We start from the raw sequence: 22,248 nt of genomic DNA on the forward strand, positions 1-22,248 counted from the left end.
CATACCAAGCTGTGATACGACCAAAAAGGTTACTTTCTATGGTGCATCTGGCCTGAAAGCCACAAGCAGCTGCTCACTGAAATTAAGCTGAAAAAGTGGTGTTTCAAAAATCAGATCTCTCAAACTTACAGTTCTGATTTTAAAAAAAGTTTTTCAGATCTGGCTACTCACTCTGGACACCTCTACAACATATAGCCGACACTGCCCAGCGCCCTTCAGGCCCTGGTGTTTTTCACTATGCGCCTCTCATGAATGCTGGTGAGCAGTTTTGTTAGACAAAAGCAGGACCTGATAGTACTTAAAGTTGTACAGTCAGATCTGGCAATAGATTGTTAAACCAATTGTCCACAATGTCCTTTCAAACTTTTGATTTAAGAGAGCGAAATTGAGGATGACAAGGAAATGGCCAGGGTAACAGAGTAATGATGTTAGTGGAGACAAGACCAAGGGGAGCAAGGATTAAATAGTTAGGATTTTTGAAGTGGTTTAGGAAGTCCCCCAACCTGCACCCTCTACCTGCTAGAAGCTGACATAGAAGTACAATAACAATAGATCAATTACTTATTAATATACAAATAATTAGCATGAATCACAAGAGAATTTAAAATATGCAAATGATAAGCTTTTTCTCTACACTTTTCCTTCACATAGATATACATACTGAACAATTTCATCCCTCCATCTCATGCCATCTCTCCCTTGCTTTGCTAGAGCTTTATGTCCTTCCCATGCCATTCCATTCTTCCTTTGCCAGTCCCTATTGATAGCACCATCCTACAAAACTAAAAATAAAAAAGATAATTTCATTAAAAGTGACCATTAAACAATAAAATATTTGTGAGGAAGTGCAACTGGTTCGCCAGTGTTTCTTGGGGAAGAAAATTTGCAGTCCTTACCTGGTCCAGCTTGTATGTGACTTCAGTAAAACAACAAGGTTGACCCTCTGAAATTATCTTGCAAGCCACTCAGTTGTATCAAGCCACTACAAAATATAACTATAATGGTACACAAAGAACATGCATTAACATCTTCTCTAGGCAACTAGGAATGAGTTGTAAATGCTAGCTTTAGCAGCAATCGCCACATCTTTACCATTAAAATGAAAGTCATTTGTTCACTCACCAGTTTATTTTTTCGTTTTTTTTAAAACTATGATTCTCTGCAGGTCAGATATTTAAAACTAAAAGGGTACTTTCCATCTTCACTACTTGTGTGGAAATGTTTGCCCAGTCTATTAGAATCTGTTTGCTTTTTGTTTTCCTAGATTTCAGTAAAATGAAAATTGAATGACTTGAAAATCCATATCATTGCTTTAGCCCTTAAATGGTGAACATGAAAATTACCCCGAACGATGACCTCACCCCAGATGACTTGTATGCACTTGATTTCATCCTCATGTTAAATAGTAATAATTGTCTAAATGTCCTAGCAAATTGAAAGCATCTTAGTTTAATATTAGAGATTTGCAGTCTCCTTAACTTATTATTAGAGCTGCAAATTCCAATAAAACAACGCATAGTGTTTTGACAGATAGGCTAGAGATGAAACCAATGAAAGGAGTTAGCAATTACGAGAGGGAACAGTTGCAAAATTCAGAAGGATGGATTAATTCATTAGTACTTTTTGCTCCATCAGTTTATTTATTCGATGGTATGCATACTGCCCTATTACTTAAGCACTAATGCCCATGACTTCATTAACGAATATTTGATTTGTCATTGTGCTCACTGCTCCATGAATTTAGTCTGGCATATTGTCAATTTTCTATTAATGCATCAATATAATGCTGTATCTCCACCTCTTTAACTTATTCATAAGTTAATATTCAGCTCCACAATTAAATCATTGATTAGCACTCCATTAATTTAAATATTTGTTATGCACTGGTCCACTGCTGCCTGTTGCTGAATGGATTTTTTGATTTGTTTGTGTTCCAATTATTCATTTGTTCCTGTATTTGTTCCTTCTTCCTTCACACTTTCCTTGATCTGTTGCTGTGCATTCTGCTGCATTAATTCATTATTTCATTTCTGCATCTGCTCCATTACTTTGTTGATTTGTTACTCTAATTGTGTTGCATAAATTCACTGGTGCCCGATTCTGCATTAATTAATTTGCTCATCCCTGTTGTTTAATTGATTTTTGGTATACTCACTGTTCATAAATGTATTGATAGCTAATGCTTCATTTAACCAAATGTGGCCTGGCAAAATTAAAGTCAATGGGAAGTTGTGAGAAAATTTCCCACTGTTTATATCTAGCACAAAGGAAGATGCTTGTGGCTGTTGGAGGTCAAACACCAGGACATTGCTGCAAGAAGTTCCAAAGGATAGCGTCCTAGGCTCGACCACCTTCAGTTGCTTCATCAATGATCTTCCCTCCAACATAGGGTGGGATTTTACGACCTCACTTGACCCAAAACTGGAAATTCCTGCCTGAGATCAACAGATCTTCCCACTGTCTGCCTTTTATCCGCTCCAATTCCTGAGGCAGGCAGTGCAGTAGAATTCCAGTGATAAAGTCAGACGTGGTGATGTTGGCTAATGATTTCAGTGTTCAACACCATTCATAATCTCTTAGATACTGAAGCAGACCATGTCCATAAGCAGCAAGACCCAGAGAACATTCAGGCTTGGACCGATAAGTGGCATGTAACATTCACACCACACAAATTCTGTGCATTGGCCATCTACAAAAAGAAAGAATGTAACAATCTCTCTTTCATATTCAATGAAACTGTGTCTGAATCGCACCAACCTCAGGTTTACCATTGACCAGAAACTGAATAGGACCAGCCATATAACTACTGTGACTACAAGGGCAGGCCGGGATTGGGAATTTTTAGGTGAGTAACTCACCTCCAAACATCCCAAAGTCTCAGCATCATCTACAAGGCACAAGTCAGGAGCATGATAGAACGTTCTCCATTTTCTTGACTAAGTATGGTTCCAGCAACACTCAAGATGCAAGATAGCATCCTGAACAAAGCAGTCTGCTTCATCATCACTCGTTCCACCAACTTAAATATTCCCTTCTTGTCATTGATGCACAGTAGCAGCAGTGTGTAACTTCAGGAAAGTAATTCAGCAAAGTTCTTTTGAGAACTTATCAAACCTACAACCTCTATCACTCAACAGAAGGGTAGCAGACAGATGAGAACACCAGCACCTGCAAGTTCCCCTCCAAGCCACACACCATCTTGACTTGCCATATCTTCACTATTATTGGATCAAAATCCTGGAACTCCTTTTCTGACAGCACCATAAGTGTATCTACACCAGATGGATGCAGAGGTACAAGAAGGTGATTCACCACCATCTTCTCAAGGGCAATTATGGATGAGCAACAAATTTTCGCCTTGCTAGCAATTCACACATCCAATAAAGGTTTTTAAAATCATTAAATGAATGTATTGATTGTTTTATGTACTGCTACTTCATTCAGTTTTGTAATGAGTGAATACTTTCAATAGGTAATATTGTTCTGGAGTTAGAATTATTTTGATAAGGTTGTCACCTTGGTGTTGATTTGACATTTTCTGAACAAAAGCAGAGGTGGCAATTCGATTAGAATTGCACCTTTAATGAAATGCTTCAAGATTAATTGAACCAAAGGATACCTACCACAATTTAAGAGTCGTATCATCCACCGTGGCTGGCAGACCATGTTTGATTTTTATTTTATCATCTTGTTATTAATTTACTAATGTAAGTTAGAAGCATTTCTGGCAAAAAATGGAAAGTAGAAATTCTAATCAAGAAATGAAGAACGAGCTGTCAACAAATAGAAAGATGTAGTTGTATATTTATTTTCTAGCTTCAGTGGAACATCTCTTACACACACCCTGGTTATCTTCCTTCTTGAAGATCCTTCAGATTATTCCTAGCACAAAGCATTTGCACAATACCACACAAACAGCAAAGCATTTACAGCACAAGTAAAACACATTTATATATTTTAAAAAGCACCTTAAAGGGCACATTTTATAATTATTTGAATTGTAAGATAATAACTTAAGGCAAAATGTAAAATCTTCACATGTTTCTAAAAAATGTAAACTTGTATGTTGCATATTCCATAACATTACATGAACATTTGTTCAATTTTACTCAATGTGAAATCAGGGATTCTGAAGAGAGACCACGATAAAGAGAATTATCAAAATTCAAGATACAGGCAAATGGGGCCAAATCTATTTTTCATCTCATGCAGACTTTTAAAAATGGTCATCTGCCAGTTGGATTTTTGATCAGGCAGGAGGTGCAGGCTGAAATAGAAGTCAGAACAGGTGACCCTAGAACCAGTGTAGAGGTTGCCAAGTGCAGGGATGGGCTAGGTGCAAGGCCTGCTCTGTGCTTTGGCACCAGGTTTAAATAAATAAAAAATAAAACAAAAATCCTTACACCAAACCTCACCCTTGACCCCTCCCACCTGATCTTTATGTCTCATCCATGCCAATATATGCCAACTCATGTCCCCACCCACCCATCATGACCTCTCACAATAATTAATTCACTCAAACACAATGTCCTCATTTGTTATTTAAATACCACCATCAAATCTAAAGAGAAAAGGAAGACTTCCACTTATGTGGTGCCTTTTGTGACTGCTAGACACTTCAAAATGTTTCACAGAAAATGAAGTACCTTTCTCTATGGATTGTAGTCAATGTTGTGTAGGATATCTGCTCGAAACCTATGCTTTTCTGGAGTAAAATGGCCCATTCTGTCGAGGCAAATCACAATTAAGAACTCTTAAACTGAATCTTTTTCATGGGTTCTATTACCCACCATGAGAGTGGATCATAACTTGACACAGTATTCTAAGTAAGTTCTAACTCAGGTTTTGTAAAAACACATTCCTTTTTATTTTATGTTGTTTTATATTAGATTGTGTTAGCAATCCATCCAAATATTATTATAATCTTTTAGAGACATCTCCCTTGAAGAGGGCTTTTATTATATCAGAAGCCAACAGTATGATTGCCAACTTCTTTTTAAAGGAAACTATTTAAATACAGTTCATTATCAATGTGTTATCTTTTCTATTGCAGTATTTTCTATACAGCTGTATTTTGGGATTGATGTCGTGTTCTGTGTTCCTGCGAGTAAACTACGAACTGAAGATGGTGATGATGCTGATCGCTGTGGTGGTTTACAATGTAATTCTTCTGCAAACCCATTCTTCACTCTTTGATGAGTACAGCAAAATGCTGTATACAACTGTAAAGATGGAAAGGTACATAACTCTGCAAGTTGTTTACTGAGTTTTACAAGTCTTTGCTGAGTTTTTCCTGTTGATTATCCAATGTATGAATCATTCAACCATAGAAATTTATTGTAAAGAAGGAGGCCATTTAGTCCATTATTTATCTACTAGCAGTTTGCAAGGGAAATCCAAAGCTAATTTCACTATCTTGATTTCTCCCCACAATTCTGTATATCTCTGTGCTTCAAATATTTATCCACTTTTCTATTAAAGATTTTACCTCAAATTCTGCCTTATGACAAGACACTGCATGTTTTTATAACCATCTATTTATAGAATTCCCTCAACCTTTCATCTTACTAATAGTGATTGTTTTTAAATTCTGCTTGCCATTCAATCTTCAACCATCATAAATGTTCTTTTTTTATTCACTTAGTCAAAACTTTAAAAATATGGACTAAATCATTTTTTAGTTTTGCCAACTCCAGCAAGGAATTAAACCTCATGCCATTATTTTGTTTCAGGAACCATGCTATTATGCATATTATTTACATTATTTCATGGAGAGAAAAGGTTGATTTTTTTATGTGTTAAAGAACTGCTTATTTTGAAATTGGGTGGGATTTTCTTGTTGGAAACAAGTTTCTGCCATTTTTGAAGGTCCCACCTACATTTCATAAAGGAAGTCTGTATTTATGTACATTATATTTCTCATATAATTTGAATAAATATTGCTTGAAGATTGATTGATTGTCACTATTTGTAACAGTTATACATTGATCTGATGCCAGAATTTTATTCTCTGAGTAACTTAATGTATTGAGATTCATATTTTCTGTTCCTTTGTTAGACCTGGTGTGCTTAAGGACCTGAAGACAATGGGCGTAATTTCTCTTTTTATTTTCTTCATCACACTTCTTGTTCTGGCTAGACAGGTGAGGAAAACATTCTCTAAACATTTGACTATTTTAACAGTAAAAGCAAACCTGACAGAAAGGGCTAAACAGCAGAGATGTGTAGAAATAAGATTAAATACTATTAAATTAAAACTACAGTAACAAATGAGTTTAATGACATGGACTCTGACTTAGTTGACATTCAAGTAATTAATACAGGGAACAGCTTTTTCCCAAGCAACTTAGCATTCTTTGATGACCTCTTTAACAGTACCCAAATTGCAACTCCTTTAATTTAGCCACACTGTATATTACATAAGTTGGTTTTCATCATTTCTTGCTATCAGGGACATATTGAAGCGACTGTCCTGGGGCTAAGGCAGTGCTATTGGGGAGAGTTCCCTGGGAATGTATGGGCCCTGTTAGAGGACTCTGCATGGTACACAGTCTTCAGCAGGGGAAGGCCGCTCTGGGTAGTGACAGGCAATCACAGTATGGTGTGTACAGCTTGGTCATTCACCTAAGGCATTTGGTCCTGACTTTTTTAGTTGTGGTATTTTGAGGCATAGTAACATTTTGCGGAGGCATCAGGATCCTATACCTAGGTAGGTAAGAAGTCATGAGGCAGTATTGGATGGTCTCTTGGGGAAGTCCTGGAAAGTAAGAGTCTATGGAACCTGGAGAAGGGGAGGGGTCAGGGCAACAATGGTGTGGAGACATCAATACTAAAAGGCTTAGGGGGAGAACAGGAATACTCAAGTGAACAATGATGAGGTCTGGGGTAATGGGAGAGACTGAACCATGACAGGAGCAATGGGAGTGAGTTTAAATAGTAAGTATGGAAGAGAATGAAAGGAACTTGATGGTGATAGAAATGATTGGAAGCTGGTCTCATGTACCAAAGGCAGCAGACTTTTTGCAATCACCTAAGAATGATGACATTTGAAATAAAAGCTGCAAAAATTGATTGGGGAGGGGTTTCTGGCCATGTGGGAGCAATTCAGCACAGTAACTTCTGGCTGATTGAAGGGACACCCTATAAATCTCCTGTTCAAACCATGGGGAGCATGGTGCAGCAGAGTGCTGAACCAAGGGTCTAATGCATAATGAATAAGCTTGGCTTCTTGACCAATGTTTTACATGAGAATCCATTAAGTTGAAGCTATGATGTGTATGATCTTAATTGGCATCTGATCCTTAGAGAAGCATGTGAGAATAGATGTAAGGTCATACAATCAAGGGTCATGACTGCGGTGCCAATGGGTGGCTCACTGCTGATTTTACCTGAGCCAACACATTGGCAAAAAAAGAACATTCCACCCCTAATGCCCTATAACTCACAGTCAGGAGTCTGGTGGTTGGGAGGAGGTGCAGTGCCTTATTCTGTCAACTTGGATCTTGTTTAATTAAGCTCAAGATGGGATGCAGTGTCTTGCGGGGACCATGATTGGACTTAATTTGAATCGGCTTTTAGAATTGATGAGAATTAAAGTACCAAAAGATATCACAAAAGACCACTAGGAATATGGAAGTTTATAGAATCCTTGATGTTTCTGCACCTCCCTGCAGAGGTAGAGGCAGCCTGCTGACTGCTACACCCTATTGCCTGAGATGACTTTAGCAGGTGTACTCTGGTAGCTCAAGACCTGGAGGATCCCGACCTTTAAAAGTCTTCCTCTGAGGGGATGCCTACTTCAACCTGATCTGCTAGCGTTGATGGGGTCACTGAGGGGATTTAAACCAACAGGATGTCCTTGGAATGTCCTGAGTGGATGCCTTTGAGATGTCTGGCTGGTGCTTCTCCTCCAGTTACGTATCCAAGGGCACCTAACCATAACACCCTGACTCTTTGAGGAGAAGGGCACCTGGAGGAAGGGCACCTTGAGGTGCCCCATCCCACTCTCACATAACCACCACTGGAATGCACCTATGGTGTGAGTGTTTGTATGCAAGTCTGAGTGCAAATCCAGCAGAAACTGCTGGACCTGGATCTTCAAGGCAGCCACTATCCTTTGCGTAAGAATGTCAGTACATTTGCCATGACATCAAATAGAACATAGACTCATTCATCAAGTCTGGGATGACCTCAGACAAGTTTTACTGATGTGCCCCTGCCTGTCTCTGCGCCTCTAGCATTTTCCTTAGGACCAATTGCAGAGGTTCATCATTGGATTTTTACTTAACAGTGGCCTGGTCTCCAGCAGCCCTCTGAGTGTTAGAGACCTCAGCTGTCATTTCTTCCATCTGCTATAGACATATGTGCTGAGGTGATCATGAGATTATGAACCAAGATTACTCTAGAACTAGATGGGTTTTTCTGCTATGGTAGAGGGCGAACACTGCTGTACATTCATCAGATGGGTGTTCAGCATCCTCACTTGAGCTGATCTGGGGTTGGGGTGTTTGCTTAATGATGGCCTTCATCTTGCTGGTGGCTGAAATAGAGGGAAGAGATAATTAGTGATCAACTAGGCAGGCCCCAACAATGTAAGTCATTCACAATCATTGTCTGCTTGTGGCTGATATGTACTGGGTGGACCCTCATTGGCTTGTTGTGGGAGACTGACCTTGCTTTCAACACAGGAACAGCTCTGCTGCCTGTACCTAACAGGTGGAGAATGTTTTGGACTCAGTGATCTCCTCTCTGGTCTTCACCCTCTTCCTTCTGTTGTGGATTCTAACCATTAGGCTACCTGATGCCCTAATGAAAGTGAGTTTGGCGTGTGTAGAAGTTTCACTTTCTCTGACAGATCAGAAGATTCAGTATTTTCCTACACTGCAGGGTGGTCCTTTTTTGTTGGCCATAGGTGCTGACATCCCTTGCAAACTCCTCCCAGCCTGATGTGGTCAGGTGAGAGGACCTATAGCTCCCATCCCAAGAAAATAGGACCTCTCACCTTTCCTGGACAGCCCAAGGAGAACACAGAGTTTTGTTCTTTTGGGCACTAATGAGAACCATAACCAAACAACACACCTGGCCTACAGTACATGAATACTTATACAGATGCTAAATGTGATAACAGGACCTTCAACCTAAAGGGTATTGGTGGATGTGGTTAAGTCCCTGCCTTCCCATCACAAGATTCAATGAGCACATCACTGATGCATAACTAATGAGCTGAAAACAGAACATTGCATGGATTTAAGAACATAAGAACATAAGAAGTAGGTACAGGAGTAGGCCATCTAGCCCTTTGAGCCTGCCCCACCATTCAATAAGATCATGGCTGATCTAAAGTGGCTCAGTTTCACTTTCCCGCTTTCTCCCCATAACTCTTAATTCCCTTGCCTACCAAAAACCTATCCACCCGTGTCTTAAATATACTTAGCGAGGTAGCCTCCACCACTTCAACGGGCAGAGAATTCCAGAGATTCACCACCCTTTGAGTGAAGAAGTTCCTCCTCAACTCCGTTCTAAACTGCCCCCCCCTTACCTTGAGGCTGTGCCCCCTAGTCCTGTTGTCCTTTGAGGAAGAATCAGAAGAATCTGATTCTCTCCACCTCTACCCTATCCATCCCCTTCATTATCTTATACATCTCTATAAGATCCCCCCTCATCCTTCTAAACTCCAACGAGTACAGACCTAGTCTATTTAGTCTCTCTTCATAGTCCAACCCCCTCATCTCCGGTATCAGCCTAGTGAACCTCCTCTGCACTCCCTCCAAGGCCAAAATATCCTTGCACAAGTGCGGCGACCAAAACTGCACACAGTACTCCAGTTGCGGCCTCACCAGTGCCCTGTACAGTCGCAGCAAGACCTCCCTGCTTTTGTATTCTATCCCCCTCGCTATAAAGGCCAGCATCCCATTTGCCTCCTTGATCACCTGCAGACTGGGTTTTTGCAACTCATGCACAAGGACCCCCCGGTCCCTCTGCTCTGTAGCATGCTGCAGCTTTTCGCCCTTTAAATAGTAATTCCTCCTACTATTATTCCTGCTAAAGTGGATAACCTCACACTTGCTAACATTGTACTCCATCTGCTAGGTCCTCGCCCACTCGCTCAGCCTATCTAGATCCCTCTGCAGACTTTCCACACCCTCCGCACAATTTGCTGTTCCACTTATCTTAGTGTCATCAGCAAATTTCGACACCCTACACTCAGCCCCCTCCTCCAGATCATCTATATAAATGGTAAATAGCTGAGGCCCCAGCACCGTTCCCTGCGTCACTCCACTAGTTACCAACCGCCAATCCGAATAGCACCCATTAATACCAACTCTCTGCCTCCTATTAGACAACCAATCCTCTATCCACGCTAACACCTTACCCCCAACTCCATGCCCCCTAACCTTCTGAAGCAACCTTTTGTGTGGCACCTTATCAAACACCTTTTGAAAATTGAGAAACACCACATCCACCGGTTTCCCTCTGTCTACCACTCTAGTCACATCCTCATAGAATTCCAATAAATTCGTCAAACTGTGATTTATCCAACTCACTGCCCAGTGGGAATCACAGGAACTTTCCCACCCGCCATTACCAGAATGGAAAACTCCACCCACTTTCTTAATACCAACCCTCATTGATCAGATTGCTTCTGTTGTTGGTTGTGATGCCAGATGGCACACTAGGGGCTGATGCTTTGCCACTGAGGCACAAGCTGCAGAAACATGGTGTAAAAGAAGGATCCAAGAGAATTGGCATTAAGAAATTATAGTTGCAAGCCCCACGGCAGCCCAAAAGAAAGTATTTTTCCATTTAAAGACAGGAATGAGAACATGAAAGTCAGCCTCCATGATTATGTCAGAGTTGATCACCCTCTATCACAATATATTTACATTTTTTAAGTTTCTCCACTCTACCTTGTGTAGACTCCATGGACCCTGCAGACCTCAGCAGTGGCCACAGTCCCTGATGACACTGCTGGGTCTGTTTCTGGCTGTCTGACTGGCCAGCAACTCTGCTGGGTGGTCAGCCATTCTGCACAGGTCAGCAAACCTGCTGACAGCTTATTTGTGAGCTGCTGCTAGTAAAATCAAGGTGAAAGACCTGCCAGCTGACTTGCCAATTGTGCATATTATCAACACACTTTAATCTACTGTTGGGACTCTGACTTGATTGACAAAATTCTGCTCAATTTCACTCTGGGATGCACAACTTGAAAAGTTGATGGCCGCAGACTCAATAGCAACTTTTAAAATAATATTGGATAAATACTTATAGATAAGGGTTATGGGAATGGAGCAGTGGAGTGGGCTTGATTGGATAACTCTACCAAAGAGCCAGCCAGGTTAGGATGGCTAACTCTCCTCCATCTGTGCTGTACCATTCTATGATAACAGTTGAGAGGAAAGGTGGACCTACACTGATTACCTTCTGAGAATGACCGACACAGTGATTACTAAGCAAACATGAAATTGAAAGCAACAAAGGAAAAAAAGGCGGTTTAGAACGGAGTTGAGGAGGAACTTCTTCACTCAAAGGGTGGTGAATCTCTGGAATTCTCTGCCCGTTGAAGTGGTGGAGGCTGCCTCGCTAAATATTTTTAAGAAGCGGGTTGATGGGTTCTTGATAAGAGAGGGGATTAAGGGTTATGGGGAGAGGGCGGGAAAGTGGAACTGAGCCACGACAGATCAGCCATGATCTTATTGAATGGCGGGGCAGGCTCGAAGGGCTAGATGGCCTACTCCTGCTCCTATTTCTTATGTTCTTATGTTCTTAAAGACTGTAATTTGATCAAGGGAGATTCTTTGCAACATAACAACAATGGATGTTGCTATCATGCACTTGTAGCTAGGAGAACTGGATACAGAAGTCCAAGACAGGATTGAATGTGTTGATTGGTTGCTAACTTACTTGCATTAGAGGCATAAGAAAATTATGACAGTGGGCTAGCAATGCATTGAAGATGCTTCTCTCAATATGTCCATTAAAGATTCCAGAAAGCTTGATACAGTGCAACCAGGCTGGTTGTTGGTAAATTCCCCCTGCCCTGTAGCCAGTTACTGACATTAAAAAGCAGCCTAAGTTTAAAATCACATTAAAAAACTCAAGGAGCCCCACTTCCCCGGTAAAGCTGCTTCCTATCAGATGTAATAACATCAAATATTCACTGCATCATTAAGTACTCCATCAATTATAAATCTGCTCCCAACTCCAGAAACATCCTAGAAAACAAAGATAATCCCCTCGTTTCTTTTCCCTGCTAGTAACCATCTTCTTCAACCCCTCTTCCTAGCCTCAACATCCTGGGGGTTACCACTGATCAGGAACTGAACTGGACTAACCATATAAATACTGTGACTGTAAGAGCAGGTCAGAGGCTAGGAATGCTGTGGTGAGTAAGTCATCTCCTGACTTCCCAAAATCTGTCCATAATTTATAAGGCACATACAATAACACTCAAGAAGCTTGATATCATCCAGAACAAAAAAGCCCGCTTGATTGGCATCCTTTCACAAACATTTACTCCCTCAACCATTATCTCACTGTATCATCAGTATGTATCTTCCACAAGATACACTGCAACAACTTATCAAGGCTCCTTAGACAGCACCTTCCAAACCCAGGATAAGACCATAAGACGTAGGAGCAGAATTAGGCCACTCAGCCCATCAGGTCTGCTCCAGTATTCAATCATGGCTGATATTTTTCTCATCCCCATTCTCCTACCTGATCCCCTTAATAATCAAGAACCTATCTATCTCTGCCTTAAAGACACTCAGTGACCTGGCCTCCACAGCCTTCTGCAGCAAAGAGTTCCACAGATTCACCACTCTCTGGCTGAAGAAATTCCTCCTCATCTCCGTTTTAAAGGATCGTCCCTTTGGTCTGAATTTGTGCCCTCTGGTTCTAGTTTTTCCTATTGGTGGAAACACCCTCTCCACGTCCACTCTATCCAGGCCTCATAGTATCCTGTACGTTTCAATAAGATCCCCCTCAACCTTCTAAACAGCAATGAGTACAGACTCAGAGTCCTTTATCATTCCTCATTCAACAAGCTCTTCATTCACTACCATCTAAAAGGACAAGGGGAGCAGGTAAATGGGAACACCACCACCTGGATGTTCTCTTCCAAGCCACTCACCATCCAGACTAGGAAATATATTGCCATTCCTTCATTGTCACTGGGTTAAAATCCTGGAACTTCCTGCCTAATGACACCATGAGTGTATCTACACCACGTAGACTGCAGCTGCTTAAGAAGACAGTTCATCACTACCTTTTCAAGAGCAATTAGGATTGGGCAATGAATGCTGGCCAAACCAGCAATGCCTACATTCATGTATGAGGAAAAAAACATCTTCTGTGTTTCATCAGAAATAACTCTTCAAATGCAGATAATAAAAATAGAACAAAACTCACTCCAATTTCTAAATCAAAGAAAGGGTCTAATAAAGAAACATGATTACTCCAAACTTGGAGCCTCACCCTTGGCCAATCCAAACGCCACACAGTTCTGCACAGGTTCTTATTTATAGTGAGTTAGCTGGTCAGCTGACTATTACATCATTCTGTAATTGGTCCCATGATTTACTGGGTCAGCTGACCCTTACATCTTGTTACCCCTGGTCACATAATGTCCAATACCAAGTTGTCACCGGTTACATTACAACAGATTCCCCTTTTAATTTTTTTTTCAAAATAATTTAAGACAATCATCCTCCAGTCTTCTTAATAACATTCCAGTATCGACACCCCTTTTTGTAAAACAGTCGGATACCTGTAGATTTGTACCAAACCAGTTAAGTTTGGAAACTTCCACGTTTTCCAGCATTTGTTTAATGCTGGCCAAAGCCATTCTGAGTTGTTTTTCTGTTACACCTTTTGTTGAGTGAACATTGTCCATGTAAAACTCAATTGGTACTTTCTTACCCAATGTGCCCATAAAAAATAATTCTGCTAATGTGTCAGACAAATATATCCCCATATCCAACACTTCCAATAAAGCTAGGGTTTCAGCCGCCAATGTACTTTTGATTACCCTTTTTATTTTCTTTGCTTCCCAGACCAAGGGGCAACATTTTCTTTCCTTACCTACCAGGAACATTATGAAACCAGCACTACTTGAATGTCCATCTGGTAGATTGGCATGTGAGGCATCACTGAATACAACCAACTTCACATCTTCCAGTTCTCCTAGTGCTGGGAATTTAATCACACATTTCTCTAACTTTAGCTTTTTTAATGTTTTATTAGCCTACAAGATCTCTGGCATGCCTCAACATATTACTGAGCTCTAGGACATTATATCTCCCATCTGGATTTGTCTGTGTGCATAGCTAATTCAGCTGTCCTATCATTCTCCTTACCAATTCTGTTTCTTTCTCATTGGCCATTCCTCTTTTTCCATTGACCTTTCTCTAATGATGGGAATGAGGTCAATACTGTTTAGATATCCCTGTTGATCCATCAATTCACCAGAGCTGCCTTATTGGATATCAAGACCAAGATATTGAAAGGCACCAGCCGCTTGACTCCCTACTTTAAATTCTGTTTTCTGCTTCTCAATTATCCTTTTTTCAAATTCTTCTGTGCCACCCCAAGGGAAATCATCCACATGCATCACAAAAATTCCAGCTAATTTTCCATTAGTCTTCCAGTAAAACATTGCTGGATCAGCTTTTAACTGGACACAGCCAGTTTTCAGCAATACAGATTGTAAGAGAAATCCCAAACCCTTGATGAATTACTTAACCCATATATGCATTTGTTCAATTTCCATAAATGTCCTTGCGTATTATCAGCGCTTTTGGGTGGCCTCAAAAAAATTTTCTCTGAAATGTTTCGCTGTGCAGGAATGCCGCTTTGATATTAATTGATTTACACGTCCAATTACTAGATGCTAGTACAGCGAAAAAAAAATTCAGCGTCACTTTCCCTGCTGAGGGTGAGTCAACCCTAATGTCTCTCCCATCCAAATGTTCCTCATACACACAGACTATTAATCTGGCTTTAGCTTTATATTTTCCAATTTGCAAAAATTGCTCTGTGCAAACCCACCTATGGACAAAGCAAGTTGCCCTTCATCTGGTACCTCGGTGTATACCCCAAACTCCTTTCAACCGTCCAGCTCTCCTTGTTTGGCCTCTCTTACTTCTGCAATCACCATTTTGTTTGCAGTTATCAATATTTCCTTATCATGGGTGCTTCTACTTCTATTCCTATCACTGGTTTGATTCCTAGCCTTCCTCGTTAAACTCTGGCCTCCACTGCAGTGTCTGTTTCTAGTAGTCATGATGTGGGTATGCCGGCGTTGGACTGGCGTAAACACAGTAAAAAGTCTGACAACACCAGGTTTTAGTCCAACCTATTTATTTGATAATATACTCACAAGCTTTCGGGGTTAGCCCCTTCGTCAGGTGAATGGAGAGTTCTGGCCTCAGACAGAGCATATAAAGCACAGACGGTCTGTGCTTTATATGCTCTGTCTGAGGCCAGAACTCTCCATTCACCTGACGAAGGGGCTAACCCCGAAAGCTTGTGAGTATATTATCAAATAAATAGGTTGGACTAAAACCTGGTGTTGTCAGACTTTTTACTGTGTCTGTTTCTGACAGGGCTGCTACTCTCAGACCACTGTTCTCTGTTGACTCGCCTTTGGGCACAGATTCTTGTTTTTTTCCTGGGTTCACAAATACTTACTATCTCATCCTCAGGACTTAGATCTAGCTTTTATTGTTTCTACCTGTCCACCCCATTTTCTCAATCTATAGCTTTGGCTTCTTGCCCTCGCTCTTGGATGTTGAGCCAGTGTTTGTACTATCCTGAGGTCTTTCCTGCTTTCACAATATAGTGAATCCCCCCATTACCTTTGGGTATGTATGATACCACTGTGCCTACATTGGATAGCTGAACCTTTGAAGTAGCAGCTTCATCCCCTGCTTCATTCGTACTTTGTTGATCATCAGATTCCCTCTCATCAATTGTTAAGTGATCCTCATAATAGCTCAGGGTATGAGATACAAGATACCTCCTACACTTCTGCATCTTGCTCAGATGCTCCAAATTCATACCCAAGTCCCACTACCTTCGAAGAGTGGGCCTGCACTGTGTGGTTACCGTGTTGTACTATCAGTGCCTTGCTGTCTGTTCCTATCACTTTCCCGGGCCCTTTCTATTTTTTTTTGCCCTCTCTTTTATTGTAGACCCTATCCCCTTTCTCAAAATATTCCCTCAATGGTCTTTTGCAATGTCTTAGGACCCTTCTTATCTGTTCTGAAACCTCAGTCTCACTGAAATCTTTTCTCCCTAAATGCATAGCGTTTAAGTGTGCAGAAAACATAGAGCTAATGCTTGTCCCTTCTCATGCCAGGAGAGCATCTGTTAATACTGACGGCAACTTTAGGTTCCTCCCATATACCAACTGGTATGGACTGTAGCTCCCCCTCTCCCCCCATTTGTAACACATTTTTCACATACACTGCACACGCGAATGCAACCTGCAATTTACAGCCCGGTTGATCTGCCAAAGTTTCAACATTCATCTATAACTGTATGATTCCTTACTCAGAGGCCATTGCTGAATGGGCTGTCTGCTGCAATGTGCATTATTACAATATTTAAATTTTCGCACATATCTTGAAACTCATGATTTGCGAATTCAGCTCCATTGTCCAACAAAACTTTAGATGGTGCCCCCAATCCTATTCCAATCCAGTGGATCATAATTATATCTTTATGGTATTTTTATTTTTGCTGTAAATCACTGTGGATATACTAAACCAGGTGGCCATGTCCACAAAATGCAATAGATAGTGCCTTTGTCCAAATGATCCAAATCCAGCAAATAATTACCTCACAGGACATGAAGCTTTCTTTTGGGAACTGTTCTTCTTGTTTAGAGTAAAATTTATGGGTCCCATACAGGCAGATTGCTTTTCCATTCCACACAACAGCTTGATTCTTCTGCCAGAGCTCTGCTTTGCAATTGGGCATGTATATAATCGATGTCCTCAACTGATAGTTTGTTGAGCAAATTGGAGACTATCTGTTTCACCCTGCTACTAGGCTAATCTGCATCTCACAAATCTGCAGCTAAAATGCTTAAAATCCAACTTTTTCCTTTTCATTTCATTCTAACTTCTGAACAGAAGCAATATCCTAACCTATCGGAAGTGCTGTGATGCGCAGTGCCCCCACAAGTGAGATCAATGCCCTGCAATTTCAACTCAATGTTTTTAATGTAAAAGAAATGGATATTTCTACAAACTGTGCAAGGCCAACCCGATGCACAGAAGATCCAAAGATGATTCATTGAGATCAAGACTGCACACCAAGAGGCCACACAGCTATGCTTCTTGGGTGGGTTCAAAGATTCTGGATTTTTATATTGGAATGCAGATATTTCAGTTAACATCCATCTCACAAACCTTAAACTGAACATGAGGACCAGTGTTATGTCCTATTGGACAAAGAAGCATAGAAACAGACACACCACTCTGTGGGCATGCTTCTGGAACCACTAAGGTATGACAACAAACATATGTTATGTCATTTATAACCAAACATTTTCTCTTTTGAGCAGAGATGCCTGTATAGCCCTGATTCTTGACAAAATGACAGAAGATGTTGAGAAACCACAGCCATAATTATACAGAACTACAAGTTCCTGAGAGCTCAAACAAAAAAAAAAAATTTTTGGCTGGGACTTTAGTTCTGAAGTATTTTCTCTCATTGCAAAGCATGTTTGTCCATTGTTGTTAGAGGTGTCAGAAAGATTTCAGTGGTCAGACCAGCTGACCACTCTGATGGTTACCACTATGCCTCCAATGAAGGATATCTAACACTCAACAACCAGAAGAGCCTCAACATCCACCTCTGATGATTGTAGATAAGAGCAATGCTGCAACAACAGAGCAACTGCTGCAACTCCAAGCCAGCAGGAGAATGCCACAGAAACAAGTATCAGACATTATTTACTCACAGTACATCACAAAGCCAAATGCAAAGGTGAGCTTGTTTAAAGAAAAGGAATGATAATTTTCCATTACAGAAGACTTCATGATGACCCACATAATGAAAGATAAAAGGGAAAATTGACATGCAGATGAGCACAAGACTAGTCCACCCCACAAGAACAAGATGGAACAACAATCACCTATCACCACAACTGCCAAATTGAAAAGAGTGGTTCAATACTGAAGAATGGAAAAAGAGGATGAAAAAATACCCAGATGCCAGGACAATCTCCAAATCAACTGAGCTGATCTACACAGACAGAATATATGATTCCTCCAGGCAGTTGAGGATTTGCACTTTGTGGAGCCCTGTGCTCACCTTCATTTCTGGCCCCCTACAATGATGTCACGCCCTTTCCCCAGTGATGTCACGCCCTGCTCCCAATAATGCTGTGTCCCAATAATGTTGACATGTGCATTTCAAATGCTAAATTGTTATTTGTCTTACTTTAGTCAATGTTCACTCCTCAGGAATTAATGTAAGTTGTCTACTCAGATCAGCATTTTATATTTCCAATTAATATTGCTAAAAGTGACAATATAAACATTTAGATATAGTTCGTAAAGCTTCCTAAAAAGTAACTTGTGTTGGTAGACGTTCGCTTGTGTGCAAATTCAAGCTAGATATAAGGTGCAAATAAAAAATCAGAAGGGCGATTCTCCGATCTTGCCATGCTGTTAATAGATTGTGCTGATCTAGGAGAATAGCATGCAGGCCTAAAAATTGGTTTTGCACATTGCGTCAAACAGTTTGCAAGTCTCCTGGCCTTGTGCCCCTCCTGGCACAAACTGGATAGCACCCAGAAAGGGTGGGTGGCCAGTTAGCATATTTAAAGTAGCGTTTAAATATGCATAGCCCATTCAAATGCCAAATCATGGAATTCACAGCCTTTTGGCATGGCACAATAACGTCGCAAATCACTACTGGCCTCCCAGGTGAAGTTCCTGGGTGGTCAGGGGTATGGCCGGAAGGTGCTCATTGGGCAGTGTCCACCTGGCATTGCCCAACTGGCACACTGGTGGTGCCCAACTGGCACACTGGACAGCCTGGCTGTGGCCACTGGACAGCCCAGTGGTGCCATATGGGCATCGCCAGCATGCCAGGGACAGTGCTGAGTGTATGGGGCTTGAGTAGGGGGCCATAAGAGGGTAGAAGCTGTGTGGTCAAGGTTTGATAGGGGTAAGGGTTCGGGCAGTTTAAAGGTTTAGAGTTTATTTATTAGTGGCACAAGTAGGCTTACATTAAAACTGCAGTGAAGTTGCTGTGAAAATCCCCTAGCCACCATACTCCGGTTCTTTCTCGGGTATACTGAGGGAGAATTTAGCATTGCCAATCTACCCACCCAACCTACCTTTCGGATTGTGGGAGAAAACCATAACACCCAAAGGGAACCAATGCAGACACGGGGAGAACTTGCAGACTCCACACAGACAGTGACCCAAGCCAGGAATCAAATCTAGGTCCCTGGCACTGTGAGGCAGCAGTGCTAACTACTGTGCCACCATGTTGCCTTTGATGGGTTGGATCGTGAAGGCAGTCTGGATGAGGGGTCATGTTGGGGGCCTTGATCGGGGGCATGTCAAGGGTCAGGCAGGTGTCCCATTGAGAGGGCCCTGATGCCGGAAACCCATGTTGGGGAGGGTGCAGGGGAACATGCTGCCAATGAAGGGGATCCCAACGTCTGTGGGTGGAGTGAGGTTACCCAGTATGCTCCGAACTTGGGGTGTCCTTGCGGAATGATGCCCATACACTCTGAAGTTAGACTCACCAGCACATGACCACCGCCGCCCCCCCCGGGCTCCGGTACAAAACTCCCAACTCTCCGAAAAAGTGATTGAGTGTAGGAGGATTGCAATGTGGAGGGTGCCTGAGATGCTATCGCAGATCACTCCATTATTTTCACTGTTATAACACTTAGAAATTCTTGTGATGAACTCCAACCACCCCCCCCCAAGCTTTTTGAAAACAATGAAAATCCATTTTATGTTGTGTTAAAAATGTGAAATCTTCAAATGCAAATTCTGTTGTTTCCCGCTTTAAATATTAGTATTTAAATATTTCCAAAAGGAAAGGTAGTTTAAACCTTAATTTTTAGAAGAAGATTTTTACGGAAGAGAGTGCAGTTGCACTGGAATGATTGAGTCTGAGCATTTTGTATCCACATAGTATTAAGGCACAACCCAGTGTTTAGATATCAATAGTGTGAGAAAGCACAAGGTAAGGAAAACTCTGAATAAAGTTGATGTTAAATTTAAAATCTAGTTTACCTGGTGGTTGAAGAGGCTCTCTCGGACCCTGCCCTCTCTGACTGGATTCCTGCTCACCCCTTCCTTTCTAAACAAGCGTGGCCAAAGGCTGGTTTGGGAGCTAGTCACCTTTGAAAAACTCAACATTCAAATAGGAAGCAGGAATATAAACAAATGGAGCACTTAATGTCTGCATTTTTATTCTTTACTCAGAAAGTGACTGAAATTTCATTCAAACCTTTTTCAGTTCAAGTCCATAACAGATGACAGCAGCTATTGTGATTCAGGCTTAAAATTCCCATGATGCCTTGCAGATGCCTTATTTGCCTGCAGAAATCTATCCCAGATCAATTAAAATCTTTCTGGCATTGTGAAGTGAAGACAGTTGGATTACATGTATATTAGTTATCTCGGATGGAATGAAGAACCCCAGTCTGTAAAATAGGCACAAACATTTGCTGCTCCCCAAGAGCAAACTGGTTGCCAAGTTCTGAACAGACTGACTTTAAGAACCATGCTCTCTGGGTCTGGTTTTGAATTTCACCATTTCAAAGGTCTTTTCCATTTCTTTCTCTTTTCTGATCCCTACATGCTTCGCAGAAGCCCCTAGGGGTAGTAATAGAGCATCATTGTAAATCTCTGCTGGTCTTTGTGATTATGTTCTTCTCACATTACCTGATTTGGCTGCAATAAATGCCAAATGGCTTTGATTCTGGCGTTTCTGCAACCACAACGACAGATACTGGTGCTGGAGTTATCTCGTTTCAGGGCCCGACTGTCTTGTCTCCTTCTTTATATAAGATATACAAGATGAGGTGGCATGGTGGCAATCACTGCTGCCTCACAGCACCAGGGACCCGGATTCAATTCTGGCCTCAGATCACTGTCTGTGTGGAGTCTGCATATTCTTCCTGTGTCTGCGTGGGTTTTCTCTGGGTGCTCTGGTTTCCTACCACGTTCCAAAGATGTGCAGGTGAGGTGGATTGGCCATGTTAATTTGCCCCTTAGTATGCAGATTAGGGGTTTAGCTGGGTAAAATGTGTGGAGTTACAGGGATGCAATGCGGGTTGATCCTGGTGAAGATATCGGTGCATATGTAATGGACGGATGGCCTCCTTCTGCTCTGAAGGGGCTCTATGGATTCTCTGCCATCTTCACCCTGATCATCTTTAATTCTTCTCATCATCTTTTTTCTCTCTTTCATCACTGATTTGTAATTGATGGATTCTCTAGCCACTGAATCAACTTCTGGGTGACTCTGGCTGGCTCCCAGTCTTTCCAATGCCACCACGTTGCCCTGAGTCACGGAGCTGGGATGGCTGTGAGTAGCTAGCTTTAGCCCAGCCCCAACACCATATTCGATGAGCTGCTCCAGGTCAACTTCCTTTTGCTCAAGTCAGGCTCCTTCCATTCTTCATCTTCCCTGACCCACTCATGTTGAGGATCATCACACTCGCTCTTGGCACCTGCTTTTTCTCCTCCTTCACTTTCTTGGCCACTCTGGAGACTGATACCACTTCAGCGGGATCTGACACTATCAGCTGAGGGAGATAGTGGTGGCAGGCAGGGTGGGTACGGATGCAGGGCGAGGGAGAGGGTGGGGACCTCAATCAACACCACGGATTTGGTCAACCTAGTGAAGGGCACTGCCATGGCCAATTCGGTTTTGCCTTTCTTCTTTTTGTCACTTTTAGTGAAGAAATTGTCATTCTCTTGCTCTCCCGCTCAGCCATGCTGGGCTAGGAGTCGGGGCTGGGCTGAAGCCAGACGCTCATGGCCGTCCTGACCCGGTGACTCAGGAAGACAAGGCGCTGCAGGAGAAACCGGGAGTCAGCCAGAGCCATCTAGAACAGACTGGACAGGGGCATGAAAACCGGGGACAATATCAGCAATGAATGGTCTGCATCTTTTTACCACCTGCGTTACTGGATTTGCCAACCTGAAATCTCACTGGGAGATTGTGATGGACAGATGGTCTCCTTCTGCTCTGAAGGGG

General features: G+C 41.8%; 1 protein-coding gene across 5 annotated transcripts in view; it reads left to right on the plus strand.

Annotated features, from left to right (window-relative positions):
* adcy2b (adenylate cyclase 2b (brain)) overlaps nt 1–22,248 on the plus strand; it is a 668,382-nt gene that overhangs the window by 615,023 nt on the left and 31,111 nt on the right. For all 5 annotated transcript variants that reach the window (XR_013888839.1, XM_080205342.1, XM_080205332.1 and 2 more), the window contains exons 19-20: nt 5,054–5,238; nt 6,059–6,143. Coding sequence is in view for 4 of the 5 variants with exons in the window: in XM_080205342.1 (XP_080061468.1) it covers nt 5,054–5,238; nt 6,059–6,143 (270 nt within the window). In the remaining variant the exon portion in view is untranslated. The remainder of the gene's footprint in view (nt 1–5,053; nt 5,239–6,058; nt 6,144–22,248) is intronic.

This window comes from Carcharhinus amblyrhynchos, chromosome 2 (genome assembly GCF_965287045.1).
Source record: "Carcharhinus amblyrhynchos chromosome 2, sCarAmb.v2.hapA, whole genome shotgun sequence".
In the NCBI taxonomy this organism is placed as follows: domain Eukaryota; kingdom Metazoa; phylum Chordata; class Chondrichthyes; order Carcharhiniformes; family Carcharhinidae; genus Carcharhinus; species Carcharhinus amblyrhynchos.